Source organism: Oenanthe melanoleuca, chromosome 1 (genome assembly GCF_029582105.1).
Source record: "Oenanthe melanoleuca isolate GR-GAL-2019-014 chromosome 1, OMel1.0, whole genome shotgun sequence".
Classification (NCBI taxonomy): Eukaryota; Metazoa; Chordata; class Aves; order Passeriformes; family Muscicapidae; genus Oenanthe; species Oenanthe melanoleuca.
The window spans coordinates 52,421,101-52,438,581 of NC_079333.1; the positions used below are offsets into that span (position 1 = coordinate 52,421,101).

The 17,481-nt window shown below is 36.3% G+C and overlaps 1 protein-coding gene across 4 annotated transcripts in view; it reads right to left on the reverse strand.

The window, feature by feature from the left end:
• Window positions 1–17,481, reverse strand: part of FNDC3A (fibronectin type III domain containing 3A) — a 110,382-nt gene that overhangs the window by 74,681 nt on the left and 18,220 nt on the right. For 2 of the 4 annotated variants that reach the window (XM_056486681.1, XM_056486669.1), the window contains exon 2: window positions 17,106–17,234. In XM_056486681.1, the coding sequence (XP_056342656.1) occupies window positions 17,106–17,207 (102 nt within the window). In that variant the 5' untranslated portion in view covers window positions 17,208–17,234. Of the gene's footprint in view, window positions 1–3,101; window positions 3,193–17,105; window positions 17,235–17,481 lie in introns of those variants that run through there. The other 2 variants (XM_056486692.1, XM_056486714.1) reach the window with 2 other exon arrangements.

Below are 17,481 nucleotides of genomic sequence, written 5' to 3' on the forward strand. Positions count from 1 at the left end.
CACAGGAATTCTCCCTTATCTAATGAAAGTCTGCAGCACATAGTCAAGGATTCAAGAAAATTTCTCTAAATGAAAATGTAACATGGATTTTATACAGCATCATGTTCTAGGTGAAAAAAAAAAAAAAAATCTATGGGTTGCTTATTTGTAAGTCTTTCATCTCATTCAAGGTGCCTTTGTGCAGGCTTGCACACCCCCATCAGCCAACATGTTTTTTCATGCACCCTGACATCAGTACTTCTGAAAACCAGGGCCTGAGTCTTTCACACTGAATATTCTAGATCTTGACCTCCTTCCTCTTCTGGGCAAAACATTCAAATTAGCTTGAACTAAGAGAAAAGCTTTGGAAAAATCTGATGGTTCAGCCTCTCTTTCTGTGCCTCAATCTTTTTGTGACAAATTCTGTTGCTTTACTCGCAGCACCTAAGGTTCTGCTACCCAAAGGCTGACATGCATTCTGTCCTTAGCCTGCTTATCTAAGATAACTATGATACTCAGAAAAAGACCTCATTTGTGATGTGTCAGTCTCAGTGGGAGGCACCTTAGCATGGGCACTTCTCAAGCACTATTTCTCTTACTAAATCAACAAAATGCTAATTCAGAGCTTCATAATCTTAACAAAATAATGTGAACTTAGGATACTGAAGCCTTGATACAAGTTCTAGAATAATACAATCACTTTTAAATTACAACCAACTATAATAGAACCTAATAAAAATTAAAAGTGCAATTTCTGAATGCTATCAGAATTTTGACTCAATATATTTTTGTCTCAAAACATGTTAAGGCATTGCCATTAAGAAACAGGAATATTAGGTCAACTAGTTCTATGCCATTTCCATTGTGACTATAAATTGTTTCCTTTAAACAGCTGTTTAATGAACAACTGTTCATTAAACAGTCATGGTCCACATGACCTCAATACAGTTCCTGATGAAAAACAATACAAAACCTCTTTCCAGAGATTACCATTCAAGTTGACCATACAAGAGTGTAGATGAGTCCTTACATTAAAAGCAGTTCTTGCATAAATAAAAAAGTGGCCACCGAATGGCTGAATTTAGAAATACTTGAAACATCAGTTGTCAAAAAACCTGTCAGTTTTAAAAGTGAATATTCACACTTTTCAGTGGTACTTAATTCATTCTATATAGGCTACTTTAGAAGATAAATGCAAACCAAATGAGCAACATACTAAGCTTTGTAGTAGTTTAATTTAATTGCCTGGATTGGCAAAGACCCCCTAACAAAAAGCCTTCTATCAAAACTAATAATGCCATGTATTAGAAAGCTCAGTGTGTGTTTCCTGAAATTGTTGTTTGAACTCAGGCAGAAGCTGAAGCCAAGCAAGAGCATAGGAAATGACCTGATGGTCTGGGTCAGCAGCCCATCTAGCCAAGCACTTTGACTTTAATATATCAATTGAGATGCTGTGTAAGGAGAGTATGTGAGCCAGTCCACTTTCTGCAGTCCATCTCTCTTACTGAAATTTTCTTTTTAGACATTTTAAAATAATTTTCTACTAATTAAATGTTCCCTAGCTTCACTGCTAAGGGATTTGCTGAAAAACAGTTCTGAATAAATTTCATCCACTTCCTTCAATATTTTTTAAGTCTTGGCAATTCCCATCTCCTTGCGCCCAGTCTGCAAACCAAGCGGTTTTAATACTTCTGATCTCTCCTGGAAGAACTGCTACATTGGCTTGATCCCATCAGTGATACCTAAAGACACATCTACATTAGCAAAGAAGCAGTCCTTGGGAACATTCCCAGGTGCTGGAACAGACACCTGCAATAATGAATATGATATAGTAGTCCTGGGCATAACACAGGTCCATACAGAACTGAAAACTGGTCCTGAAATCACTCTTACCAGGCAGTTTGCAAGAAAAGGTTTATTAAAACTGACTTGTTTCATGACACTTAGTCTCAGTGCCCACGAATATTTGGAGCACATTTAAATTACTAACGTGTAAACAATTACTGACAGCATCCTGAACTGAAGAAGCACTACAATATTTTGCCTTTTTGAAGACTAAACAAGGGACACACTCTTGAGTGGTTTTGAAAATCTATTCTTCACCTTAAATCACAATTTGAGCTGGTCAGATATGGCAAATACATTTTTACAATACAACAATTCTTATATAAAACTATTCTATAATAATTCTTTCTCTAAAGAATTACAAACCGAATATAATTTTATTGCAACTCGAGTAATATAATCACATCTAACAGAGATATGTAACACTGACTTGAACATACTACCATTAACAGACAATTATTTTTAAATTATTATATCTTAAGATCTCATATAGGATTTATTACTACATCAGTGTGAGCAGAACGGAAAGCATTTAGATCTTGCATCTAAAGAATCAATGGAAGTACAAATGTTCAAAGAGGAGAATGCTCAATGTTACCTATTTTTATTTGTAAAACTCTTCACTATCTACAAGAAAAAACACAGGATGTTTCTGCAGACTGAACCAGGAAAGGCGTTTAATGGTTTTTTCAAGTCTTCAGCTTGTTTCTAACACGAAATAAACGAATTTGATAAAAATGGCTGAAGTCATAAAGAAATGCCTGTAAGAATGCAAGTAACAAAAGGTGGAAGGGAAAGCTGTGAAAGGCAGAGCTGCAGCCACCTTGGCTCAGCAGGCTGCTTCAAAGAAAGTTAAAACTTAAGGCCAAATGTTAACACTTATCTCCATAAAGGTCTAAAAGTAATTTTTATCAGCAAGAAGCAGAGGCTGCAAAAGCCAAAATAAGATCCTCAGAGGTATTTCACACTGCCAATATAGTCATGGCAGTGTCTTTCAAAAGGAAAACAGCAACAATGCAAAATACAGCTGATTTGTATCTTACTAATCTTTGTCATTAGGTATACAGAATTTTTTCATACACAACCTACGATTTTGCTCATGCCAGTAAGTTAACTTCTTTCTTCATTGGAGTAAAGTGAGGGCAGAATGGAATTTAAAATGCAGTTAGCTAATCTTGTTTTGGTATGTTTGTTTGCACACTAATTAAGGCCAAAAAGCCCATTAACTCCACTGAAATAAAAATTAAAACCAACCCTTTATTCTGTAAGATACGCACTTCTACAAGCTTCTCTACTTGAACGTCCATCCTCCTAACAGAAGTAGTGATGTACCAGGAGACTGACAGGTTTCAAAATAATTTCAGCTACCTGACAGAAAAGAAAGGCAGCATTAGACTTGTGGCACCGTGATGAATGTGCATTTACATTACAACATGAAGGAAAAAGCTCCCCTTGTACCTTCTGTGGGGAAAAAAGTGGCAAACTATAAATAGCCTTGCACAATTATTAACTGTTCTCCGTCAGGTTAGTAAGAAAGATTGAAACACAAACCTATGGACATCATTGTGAAATACTAATATCAAAATTGGATTAATCCAGAAAAGAATCCTAGATGAGGTGAAAGACTTGCAGAGCAAGAAAACAAAACCAGATTAGGACTAATCCCTAAGTATTAACAACTTCACTGTTTTAAGGCAACTTCTTTCCCTAGCAGAAACTGTAAATACAATTAAAAGCCCAAACTATTTCTGCCCCCGTGGAGGGAAAAAACCAAAACAACTGATAAGTGAATAATGAAATAAATGAAAGAGCTCTAAAAGCTAACTTCAAAAGATCTCACAGCCAGTTTGATGCATTTCTCTTTTGCTCACCATTATACATGTGCAAAAGCAGGTCTCAAAATTTAAAAGTCTAAAGAGCAAAGCTTCTTCCCCAAATAAACACACACCATACAGCCAGTCAAAAACTAGTACCTCAAAATTATTTTGCTATTTCTATCAATTACACACATGTAGTTGACCTGTAAGGCAAACGAGATTTTATTTGATAAAAGAGCTTACATATTTAAATATTATTAATACTCTTAGTTTATTGTTTAGATTCTAAAAAATTAAATTTAGTCCGAAGTAAAAAAAACCAAAACCACCAAAACCCAAAAAAAACCCCACAACAAAACTACTAAACACCCAAATAACAAATGATGGTGTTTGGAAGTATACTAGATACCCTTTCACACAGACACAAAACAAAACAAATCCAGAATTAAGACATTTGTTAACCTTCTCCTTCACATTGCTCTACAAGGGTACAAGGATCTTCCTAATTTGCAGAATTTTTTCAGATCAGATTTGGATAAGGTTTATGGAAGAGAGTTTTACTTAGCCTTACCACATCATAATGATCTTAAATATTACATATTTTAAAGCCACTGTTCAAATAATACCTGTATTTCTAACACGACAGGACTGACTGAAATAGTTTCTGACTTTTCTAAGCCAGCACAAACATCAAGAGAATCAAGTCAGATACAATAAAACTTTGTTTACAAGTTTGGTATTTACAGCTGAATTTTCAAATCCTTTCTAGCACGTAACTGTGTTATCCAAATAAATGCTTTTATACCTCAGAGCTTCTCCATCTATAGGAGTTATCAGCTACTGAATGTAAAACATCTTTTAAAAATTCAACTTTCCTAATACTCATAGGTTTATTCCAAAACAGCTAAGTGTTAGCTGAAAAACTGAAACTATAATTTTACAGTTACTGGGATATGGGAGAAAGATTTCTGTATTTGCAATAAAGAAAAATAAACCATCGAGCTTGTTCTGTCTCCAGAACATCTTGGCTCTCAAACCCATCCTTCGGTATCGAGGACTATCAGCCTCCTGAAGGGGAAAAGAAAAGGTTAAATCTTTTAATCCTGACTGAGGCTAAAGAAACCAAAATACACTAAACATTTGTGTTGTGAGAAGTTGTGAGACAAGCCCACATGAGAACTGGCACTCTGTTCTCTCCATAGGTTAGCACTGTCTACAACCACAAAGACAAGAAAACCAAAGGAACCAGACTGAATTTCAGTGTAAAGGGGCACTTTGAATCCTTCTCTCTCCCCAGCCACTCACCACCTCACTCTGAAGGGGAAAGGAACTGAAAGGGTTACTTTATATCTTCCTCTAAAAGAAGTTAGTTATGCTTTCTGAATTTACTTATTTCTCCAGAATGAGTGAAATCTGGGACAAATTTCCAACCAAGCTAAAAGCCTCTGAACATATATAACTAGAATGCTAGTAGATCTACCACTAAGTACATCCTAACAAACAAAGCAATCCTTTAGCAACAAAGCCGATTCCTTGCCTGGCATACACATTAAAATACCAATAAATGCAGGGAAGTAAGATGTGAAGGAGGAAGTGGAGGGGGGAGAGAAGCTAGAACATGATACAGTAATTTTAGTCATTGCTAATATGAAATACATAACATGAAGAAATAAGAGTATGTTACATTACAAACTGTGGTTAAAGCACACTTACACATAACTATATAGTAAGAGACAGTTCCTGTACAACAAGGAAGATTACAAGTTGGAGCAAAACAATATTACTAAAAAGCAGAGTTCTGCTTTTCCCTCATTTTGGAGTGGTTGTGGGGAATGTGTGTATTTTTTGGGGGTTGTGGGGAGTTTGGGGTTTTTTTCCTACAAAAAAACTTCCTAAAAAGCAAGAGGGTAAAGTGTTCCAAAATGTTTGCTTGGACCTTTAAAATAACAATTTAAAGATAATAGAATCACAAACCATTTCTATACTAGCAGAAACAATACTATTTTCTGAGATGTTTTACTAGGAAAGAGAAGGTGCAGGGTTTTTTGGGTTTTGTTTATTATTAATCTTAAAACATCAATATTTAGCATATATGGTTATAGGTGCTAAGTCAGTAGCAGAAGATTGTCAGCAATCACAAAAAATGAAAGACTTCACCAAAATCGTACTTTTAAATGCACTGCTAATACAAATCAAGATGAAAAAAAAAAGACAGCAGTGGTTTGTCTAAAAATACTGCAACTGAAATTAGCTCAGCAGTACTCATGAGAAGATTTTTACCCAAAAGGACAAAGATAGATTAATTTTTGAATATTTTTCAAATTTAGGAAAACATCATAGCTAATACTCTTGGTCATTCTGACCTCAAAAAATTTTAAAACACTGAACCTGTTAAGAGGGTGATACAGCCAAGCTCTTTGTAAGATGTACACTGTATCTTTAACAGTCTGTCTGCAACAAGATTATAAAAGGGTGTATTTCTAGCAAAGGGTGGATATAATACAACACAACTTCCAGGCAGAGCCACATTTATGCTCTGTCATTAGGGCATGTACTCAGAACAACTACATTTTTCTCCACTAATAGTTCCAATCAAGATGTTAATTAGTGACATGCTTTATCTCAAAAGCCATTTCAAAAGCCTTAGCACTTTGACTTACTGTTGCTCGCATCCTTTTATTTCTCTCATTCAACTGGTGCTACCACAGTGACAAAGGATGAAGGAAGATTCAACAGGCACCACTCCAGCTGCTCCAATCTGTTCCATTCACTTAATACTGAGGTAATCTTCGGTGATGTGCTGAACACTGCCCCCCCTCCAGCTCTCAGGGCACCTTAACCTGAACGCCACGCAGGAGAGCCCCCCTTTGCCTTCCTCTAGAGCCGTGCATCCACGAAGCATGTGGAGGCAGGATGGGAAAGGTAGGATCAATTAACAATATAGTCAGCAATACCTACCTCAAGCCTTCCTTCCTATCAAATTAGCCAACGTACAGTGAGCTTCCTGCTGTACATGAATGTATCATGTCACCATAGCAACTAAATCAACAAATAGCTGCTGCAGCATCTGCTTCTGGATCATCTAACGTCAGTCAACAGAAGGTTCGGGTTTAAGAGAACAAAGCTTCCAAATATATGCCATTTTATAACTGTGTTTTTAATTTAGCTACCTGATTCCCAGATAGGATATACCAACTCAGAATGAACCAACTTCTGACCTCATAATCTGCAATACAGTTTATGACTTCATTTCTCAAGTAAGCCAGAAAGAAGGGAGGAAAAAAAATACTTTGCAAAACAATAAAAAGAAACAGCAAAGAAATAATCAACTGGATTCTAATGCACTCTCTCAAACACTGTGCTACTTTATACCATGCATTCACTAAGAGACATGAAAAGAAAGAAGTATGTTTCTGAACTTTGCTTTATAATTTACATGTGTCTGCCCTAAAAAATACTACAGACAGAAATATCTTTTCTTAAATATTAATATTAAAGACATTTTAAATAGCTGAAAGAGATGGTTTCTTTCTAGTAGTCTCCACTTCAGAGCTAAACTGAAAACATCTAATACTGCTTTCTGGCAACCTCACATCTGTGGTTTTAAATCCCAACAACAGCAGGGGATCACTGGCACACCCTCACCTGAAGAAAGACAGTTACACAGGGCAAAGCACACATCTCTCTCTTCTTGTGAGAAATCACTTCAAATACCACTTATGCACCTCTGGTTTAAGTCCTAACCCATAGGCAGACAAGATATAGAAAACTGCTTTGAAATTGTCTTGGTACTTGGAAGGCAACAACATGAGATTACAGATTAAATGCCATCTAAGGTATAAAAAATTTAACATCACTAACATCTAATCTAACATCTTCAAAGGTAATAAAGAAGTGTACAAAGACAGACACTTTCTTTTAACTTCAAGTCATATTCCTAACATTTGATCAGCATGAAATTATTTATCAAGTAAAAGCTTTCTAGGTAAAAAGTATCAGTTATTCATATCCAGTGTCATTTTATTATTAAAAATACCTACTTTCAGTTTTCAAAACGGATGTTTTCCACCCATCTTTTGTTACAAGGAAAATCATTACTTCTGGCATGGCTCCACAGTGTGTGGCCCTGTGAGCAAGGAAAACTAGACACAGACTCAAGATTTTAACACTGCTGTGGCTCCCATACCAACTTGCTGTGATCTGTGTGTTTGTCACCTCACCTATGTCAGAGTTCCCACTTGTAGGGCTAGTCCAACAGTATCTGTAAGTTTCTACATGCTACTGGATCAAGGAATACTGCAAGACTTGAATGTTGTTATTCATTAGTAGCACAGAAATTGCCAGATGGAATCACATCTGTGGTCGAGCTAAGGTGATGTCAGTTACAAACACAGCACAAGTTGTTTTTCCATTGACTGTATGCTCAAAATCTGCTGCTTATATCATAACACGACTAATGAGGCTATGAACTACTCTTTTCCATAATCAATCCCACCATCACTTAAAAAACATTTTAAATGGAAAAACGCAGGTGATCTATGTAACAGGTATTACAGAGTATATGATTATTAAACAGGAACACCTGAAATCAGTAATAAAAAGCTAAATTAAAACAGTACCTTAAATTATTTTAAAATGCCAAAGGCTTATGAATTTCATGGTAATGAAGCATTACTTCCAAGTACTTATTTCTTAAAGTCATCATTTAAAAGATCTTTCTGTCTCCCATCTTCTCTTAAACTTAATAAAAGCTTCCTCTCTCCACATGTACATTGGCTGCTAACCAATAAAGAGTTTTGCAAACTTTAGATTAAACTTTGTACTACAGCAATTCACAGCAGACTCAGCACACTACATTTCTGTGTTATCTATAAGGAAATGTTAGAATTTTCTTTTTTTTCCTAAATTATCTTCTGGTTTTAGTATCAATAACAGACAAAACCAGGTTTCTCACCATTATTTATAGAAGCATCCTATAGACTTTGATCTTTGTCCAAGTAACACAATGCAACACTCTTAAACACCAAAGTTCTAAATCTTCTATTTTCCACTGTATTTATTTGAGCAAATTCCAGTTTACAGGTTTCCCATGACTACCCAATTCTCTACCTTAGCATCTGCTAGTGCTGATTATAAGGATCTAACTGCTCAAGATACAGAGTTTAAAACTTTCTTCACAAAGCATAGTAAAGATATGGGTAGTAAAGGGCATTAACAAATCTTCAGTTTCAGGACCAGGGAGGAAATTCATATGGAATTAATTCCTACATAATATGTTGCAATAGCAATTTACATGCTTGGAATTTTGAAAAAACCACATACAATCCAAACTATTTCAGCTTACACAGACAGCAGCTGCATGTTTGGGAAAAGTGAAAGAAGCCATCTTTTCAGTGGCATGCTTCTAAGGCCTGTATTCTCAGAGAACAGATCAAGCACAACTCTGCATCATTATCTAAAAGGTGGCTGACAGATAATAAAATCAGCAAACATTTAAACTTCAACCATTGCTACAAAATACTGTCAGCCACTGATCATACCACTGATTGTGCTAAGACAACAGAATATCCCTAGAAGCAACTGGAAAGAGGGAGATTGCAAAGATGGTGAGATGTTCATTGGCACTGGCATTCAAAAACTATAGATCTCAAACTTTCATTGCTTTTTGTAGAAACGCAGGCTGGAAAGATCCAAGAATTAGTGATTTTTTTTTCCTAGAAAACAAATTTATTTATGAAAAGTTTTAAAAATTCTTACTGTACTTGTGTTTCTTTTCACATGGAAGATGAACAGTTGAAAAGGCTGATCACTGAAAAGGGCAGGGAGAGATGATTTTTAGCCTTGTTTTGTAAAAATACTAAGTTTTTTTGAGAAGAACCAGCAAACGAGAAATGTTAAATTCTGCATTGAATGTCAATGATAAAAGTTCAAGGCTCATTAGTGTCCACAAATAACAGTGCCAATCAGTGTGCATACCACAAGTGTCAGTCTCATTCTTCAGTATTAAGAAATAATTACAATTTTGATCTACTTACTTCTTTGTCTCTTCCCTTTTGCATTCTCAGTTCTCACAGGTTGCCTTATATTTGTCTCATTTCCAGCAAACCCAATCTGTCTCATTAGCATTGACACAGTCTGTGGTTAGCAGATAGTGCACAGAAGATTTGCTACTTAAAATAATACCACTATTATATCTTTAAATCAGCAAAAGTATAAACATAAGGATAACAGCAGTGTTTCAAGGAATCTGGATAATGCAACAGACAAACATTTGGGCTTCAAAGTTTTAAGCTAATCCATGTTTATAGGGAATTAGAAGGAAGCAGTGTTAGGGGCGGTCACTGAACTCTGGAACTTTGAGGCATCTGGTCATGGCCAATAGTTAGACACATGAACCTCTAAAAATAAAACTGTAATACTTCAATTAGATCGTTCTCATTTCATTATTTGTTGTTTGAAGTCCCTAGGAATTCAGTTTCACAATGCTAAGTAAAAGCGGATGACATACAGAGCTCGCAGTGCATTGCAAACAGGTAGCAAGGGCTAAGGCTTCAGCCAATACTTCACAGGGGCTAGTCCCTTCAGCAGGCATCTTCCCTGATCAATCTGCCTATTTGCAACAGTCAAAATATATTATGGACTAGAAGAGAATTTTATGTTTCCTAACATTGCTTCTGACAGCTCAGATTCCTGTTTGCAAGTTAAAAGCCCATAATATTTAAGACTGATGGATGTGTTTAACTTTTTTACCCTAGATAGAGTATAAAAGGAAGTGCCAAACAAAGAACAGTGTTTTCTAGTTATTAAAAGGAGCATTTAATTTAAAAAAATTAGATGTTAAGAATTTCAGTATAATGTCTAAAGTCTTTTTTACCCTGAAAAAGTACCCTATATACCCAGTTTTGTGTAAATATGGGCAACACTGTATGTCAAAACACTGAGGCAATGAACTTGAGCTTGAAGAGAAATTAGAAGATAGATCTAAATTAGATCAGATTGGAAAGACTCAGTTGGTAATGGACCAAGGACTTGGTGGGAGAAATTTCTACAACCCCAATCCTTCCCCACATATTTAATCCTCTACTTCAAAAAGTGAGGGAAAAAAACCAAAGCCAACTGCCATTTTTTGCTATAATGTGTAAATTATAGTCTATCTGTTTCTAGAGAATGCCATTCTGGCTGCTCTACAAAGTGTATAATTCCGTAAAATGCAGAGTGCTCATGGACTTTAGCCGGGTATGGCTAAGTCTCAGTCTCTAGGGAATAGAATGGAACAGACTACTTTAGCTGGAAGTGACCTGTGATGATCATCTAGGCCAAATGCCTGACTGACTGAGGGCTGACCAAGGTGTTTTAAAGGCATTGTCCACATGCCTTTTAAAATACTGGCAGGTTTGGGACTTTGGCCACAACTCTAGAAAGCCTCTTACTGAGACCACCATCCTCTTTCCCTAGGAAAAAATGCTTCCTAGGGAAAAAAAACCAGAGATGGATGCACAGCAGAGGATGTACCTCAGATAACTTATTTGCCAAGTGTGTAATTCTCACATATTTAAAGAGTGGAGTTTCTGTAACTAAAAATATGACTTTGCAAAGTAGTTACATTTTTGTCACAACTTACAGAGAGATTACAAGAGCTGTATTTTAAGCAAACACGGTTAGGAACTTGGGGTGACTTTGTAGGCCTTGGAGTTTAGCATTCAGTCATGGCTTACTCAGCATTAAGCGTCCCATGGCTTAGAGAAGGGGAGAGATGGGGACATGTCTGAGTCCTGGACACTGTTCAGGCATAACTATACCCTTCCAAACCTTGCTGGCAGATGAGCACATAGACCCAGCAACCAGACCCATCTGCAACAGACTGCATAGAAAAACCAAGCTACCTCAATGCTTACAGCTCCAGGCAATTTGTACCTTCTCTCCTCATAAAAAAAGAGAGAGCGGAAAAAAAGTACAGATATTTAGTCACCTTTGTACACCATGAAAGAGATCATCTTCTGGACATGCTTATTTCTCCCCACTGACTGTATTAGCAACCTACGGTGACTAACTGACTTGAAATTCAATTTTCATGTGTCATCCAATTCTCCCAAATGTCAGTTTCAGAAAAGATTAATTCAACAGGGGCTGAATGCCTCAAGTATCTTGGGAGGAATCTACTGTATCAGAGACCAAAATGAATCTAGGATTCATATCATGCACATGAAAACAGACCTTTTAGAGAGAAAGGATGATTACTGTAAAGTTTTATGAGCATGCTTCATTCCACAATTTTTCATACCAAATAGAAGCAGAAAGGTCTATCAACTACACAGCCTTCACTCTTGTTTCCACATTTATTTTGAAATAGAAAAATATTAAAATAAACATCTGAATGGTAGTATAAATTGTGCAATAAATCTGGCACTGCTTTCTTCTTAACAAAAACAGCATAGTATTCGTACATTACTACACATCAAAGAATTTTGAATCCTCACTTTCTGCTGAGGATGATGGCTTCTTCTAGGAAATTTAAAGAAAGCTTCCAATGCGTCTGCAATCAAGGATACAGTTTAAATAAACTGGAAAAAATTCTGATCTCTAAGACAAAAAAGAAATTTTACACTTAACTAAGAAAAAATGTCACCCTTCCTAAAAAAAAAAAACATGATTAAGTCAGACAGAGGAAGGATCTACTAACCCTACATCCCCTATATCATCAAAATTCACATATTTTTAGCTTTTGTTTTTGTGGTGGTTTTTGTTTTTTTTTTAAATCATAGCCAAAAACCATGGAAAAAAATTTCATGGAAAATATTTTTCTGTGTACAGAATGTCTCATATAAGTACTAATCAATCCTGGGGAAAAATACAGCTTGATAATGAGCTTCCATAAGCTGGCACTGAAGCAGTGCATGCCTGAGAGTTCCAATGGTTCCACTGAACACACTTCTGCTGTGCTTCAGTGCTATGAAGTCACTGAAGAATGGAAGAATAATTGTCAACTAAAACAAACTTCAATGAACCTCCAAAATGAGAAGTTAGACATATCTGCTAATTCAATAGAGCCAAAGGGGAAGTAAAAAAAAAGCAAACAACAACAAAACAAAAACTAAGCAAACAAACAAACCCCAAACAAAACAAAACAAAACCAAAAAATCAAAACCAACTCAGTCAAGAGGGACAGAGGCAGCCATGCACATACTCTGTGTTCTGTGAAACCAAAGCACAGATAAAAGAAAGGAAAACAGTACAATATGGAAAGTGATGGAAAGTGAGAACAGTTATAACACCATATGTTGTTAAACAACTTTTAACATGGATTTTTTTTTCTTCTTGAGGAAAAGATCATGAAACATATTGCAGTTCTAGGCTTGATTTTCAGCAGCAAGGCAAAACCAAAGCAAGCTGGAACTTGATAATGTACCATATGGTTTTCAGAAGCAGAAGTGCCAGAACAAAAACCGAGGAAGCTCATTTAGCAATCTAGTCTAGATTTATATTTTCCAACAGTATTTTCACCATTGTATTTTTGCTGTAATGCCACATATGTAAACAAATCTGAAAGCCAAAAAAGGGGATTACTTAATTTGTTTTATAGTCATTTATTACTCTGCTGACTGAAAATATCCTCCTATGATAACAAGTTAATAATAACAACTTTAATATCAGATGTTTAAATATTTAAAGAAGAAATTGGTTTTAGAAACACTAACTTTCAGATTTGATGTTAGATATCTACTTAAACCCACACACGATATACACACACTACACAGATATACACACAGAGTGGGATTTTGAGAAAACTCACCAAACATCTAAACTTCTCAATAAAATTTGGAGGATAAGTGACCAACCTCTCAAGCCAGAAGTATTACTTTATCCCTATATCTTGCCAAGAAATGAAGTCAACTAAAGGTCAAACACTACGTCCCATTCCCCAGAGAAAAGGAAATGGTTAACAGGTATTGGGCTACTTTGAGAGTGCTACCTATATTTTCTGGTAATAAAGGACACATAGGTGATATAGGAATGACTCACCTTGCAACTGCTAGCCTTAGTGGGAAGGTACTGTGAGGGTCCAGAACTCCAGTCCTGCTGCATACTTGTGTCAGCAATTTACTGATTTGTTTTGGAATAGCACGGGGTGCTGTAGCAACTTTCCAAAACAATTTAACATTAGCGACTTAAAGTAGTTTGAACTCTTGCCTCTCCTTTTCCTCTCCTTCCACCAAATCAGGACTCACATCATCAAGCACATCCTTCCTGACCAGCCCCAGCATTAATCACTAAAGCATTACTGCACTAGTTACCCTTATGTGAAAAATCCCCATGCACTTCTGTCCTCATACCATGTTTTCCCAGCTTAACTTGGTTTCTATCAACTCCTATAGATCTGCTCTTTTCTCCATCTGCAACCCTACTCACCACCAAGACGTAAGAAGTACACTATCTATCCCCTCATGCTCAACACAGTGATAGGAAGGTGTAAAAGCAAGCAGTACTTCTGTGCTTAACTGAGGAGGAGGAGGAGTCAGTGGGCTTGGTATTTGCTTTTTCTTTCCATGGGTTTTATCCTATGAAACTAACAGTAGTCCCTTGTTCTATGTGACAGAGAACCAGGCAATCTCCCACACCAGCACTGAGTGACACACAAACACAGCTTAAGTTCCCTGTGTTTTCTGACTGAACACCCACAATTCCTCTAACCTTGTGAATTATTTTGTTTTAAAACATGGTGGAAAATTACAGCTTTAACCTGATCAGACACTTCCGCTATTTGAAGCATATGACCTTTCATCTTAACATGTTCAAATATTTGTACTGCTATTTCACATTTACACTGCTAGCAGAACTTCTAGTATTTGAAACAGATTATCTTGAAGATATGAACTGTTCCAGAAAAGTATGGAATTGTGTGTATCCACCTAGTAACTCAGTTATGCAGTATAAACAATCTAAGTCACCATAATTGCAAGAGTTAATTCTGGTAAAATGTAAGAAGGGGTAAATTGATTTCAAAATCCTCAGATGTTTTACAGCTGAACAAACTTTCAAGTTTAGTATACAGTTAGCTAGTCTAACATAGAAAATACCAACATAGAAACAAAATAGTTAAGTAAAGAATTTTCTACTTGTTTTCAGAAGTAAAATACATAATTAACAAATTTTTGACTCGTTTTCAATACCTTTTCAGTCAGGATTGACTAAGACTAATTAGTCCAGCTACAGACCAACTTATACACTATGAATATAGAAGAAAATATTCATTTTTTTACATGGACAAAACAGCACTGAATTTTGATTGCAGGAACACAGACTTTGTCAGCACTACAGGTTAAATTATAGTTTTTGCAATTCAGCGCCAATGCTGTTATGAAAGGAACTTGAGAAGTACTTTTCATACATCAAGGAAGTAATCACTACAAAATGTGTGTACTGGAGCTAAGTAAAGAGACTTACAGAAAAATTAGTAACTCCATCATAAAGGCAAAAATCTTCTCCTTTCTTATAGTTCCAAATTTCAAGGGAAAACAAAGGAATACAATGAACTAATATTCAAGTTTAAAATATTTTTGATAATATGAAAAAGGCTCAACACTACAGTGTTTTGTACTTGAATACATCATACTTTGAAATGCAGTATCTACCCTTCTCATGAGTACCACATAAAACAAACTTAAATGATTTTAAGACTGCCAAAAATAAATAAACAACTGCCTGACCTTTCTGCAGCCTAAGTCTTAACTGGGCAACCCTGACACAGAATACAGTCCCTGCAATTCTGGACTTCCCATATTTCAAAGTACTCACGGCTGTTAAATCACCAGATGCAAAAAGGGCTTCCATTGAGGTTTCCTGCCACTGAACAAATGCACTTACTAACTCTTCCTGAATCTTGTACCAGATGTGAAGGAAGGACAGAGAATGAAAGTTGCAACTTTCATTCAACATTGTGAAATACAGAACAGGAGACAAGTTATCATAAAATGGGGAAAGAAAAGAAAATCACTTTCCTTATTGATGACCAATGCTCAATGAAAATTCTCTTTTCTTAAAATACATGATTACTACCAGTCCCACTTTAGACAGTAGTTGTAATAAGCTGACTTTTGTTTTAAATTAAAAAGGACAACAATAGCATATATGTTGTTTTTTCCATTAGAAGATTAACACGAACCCCCACAGATTAATTTCTTTGAAGAAATACTTTGCTTGTTTTCCAGTTTCAATCTTACTTGGCAGGAGAAAGATACAGCATTTTAAAGAAAACATATATCCAAAAGAACATTTAAACTCACATGTGACTCAAATTCTTGCAGGATTACAGTGCAAGCTTGACAGTACAGCCTGACAGTCCTACTTTTATAGAGGGCAGAACAAGTAACTCAGTCTCAACTATGTTTGAAAGGTCATGGTGAACAGGGGAAGTTCCCAAGGACTAGAAGAAAGCAAATGTGAATGCAACCCTCAAAAAAGGGCAAGGAGGGGGATCCAGGGAGCTAGAAGCTGGTCAAGACCACTTTTAGCTCTGGGAAGATGAGTGAACAAAATTTTCTAGAAGCCATTTCCAAATGCATTAAAGACAAAAAGGTTCTTGGGGTAGTCACTATGGATTCACAAAGGGTAAATCATACCAGACAAACCTGGATGGCCTCCTACAGTAAAATTACTAGCTTGGTGAATGAGGGGAGAGCATAACTAATGTTTATAATTACTTCAGCAAGGCTTTTGACACTCTTCTGAATAACACAGAAACTGATGAAACACAGACAGAGCATAGGCACCAAGGTAGACTGAAAACTGGACCAAGTGCCAGTCTTGAATGTTGTGATCAGCAGTGCAAAGCCTAGCAGACAGCCATCCACTGGTGACCCACTGCAGTGGCTGAAAAGGGGGCAGACAAAGACTACAATGTTCTTTAAAGATCTGGATGATGGGACAAAGCACATCACAAACAAGTGACACAAATCTGAGTGGAGCAGGTGATGCACTAGATGGTTGCACTGCCATTGAGAAATACAAATTCAAGAAGTGGCCAGGCAGACACTAGCATATAACAGCAAGTCCCATCATTCAAGCTACCCAGCTGTAAGCAAGTATCAGTCTAGAGATCATAGTTATTAGCACACGTGGTGCTTCAGCTACTGTATTCTACCATAGGGAAAGGTTTATTTGCCTTAATAAGATAATGCAGTAATATAAACAAATAACTTCCAAACTAAGACACAATCATAGCTTGACAAGTTAGCAGCTGTTTGGTTCCATTCTTCCATGAAGAAATTCTTCCACAACACAGGTTTTCTGCTTCATCCTTCTTACAAATCTCTTCTCTGCACCAGCTCTGCCTTCACCTCAATCTCTAACATACATGTATGCCTAAATCAGCACAAATATATTCCAGATGAAGGATAACTATCTTTTATAATGTCAACATGTCAGTGATGTGTTGGAAAGAAAAAAAATATACTGAAATTTCCTTACCTGTTGTGCTCCATCCCCACTAACAATCGGGGAAGTCAGAAGAGGGATTTCACTACTTATAATTGAAGTGGTATCCAGTAACGGTGGATGTTCTGCCATCATTGATGGTACACTAATTCACAAGATCACCTGCAAAAAAAAGTTACTCAGATGGTTAAATTATATAAATATTTCTAAATAATTATCCTTAAAACCTGCCTCACTTGAGGAATAACAACAACAAAAGAAGATTATAAAATTAGACACCTTAAGAAAATATGTTTCCACAACAACCAGCAATCACACAAGCCTGAAGACGTGTTTTCGTCAGCTAGTACAAGCCTCAGTTACAGAGAGAGGGTGGTTTACACCCCCTCTAGCGGCTGAAGCTCAGAAG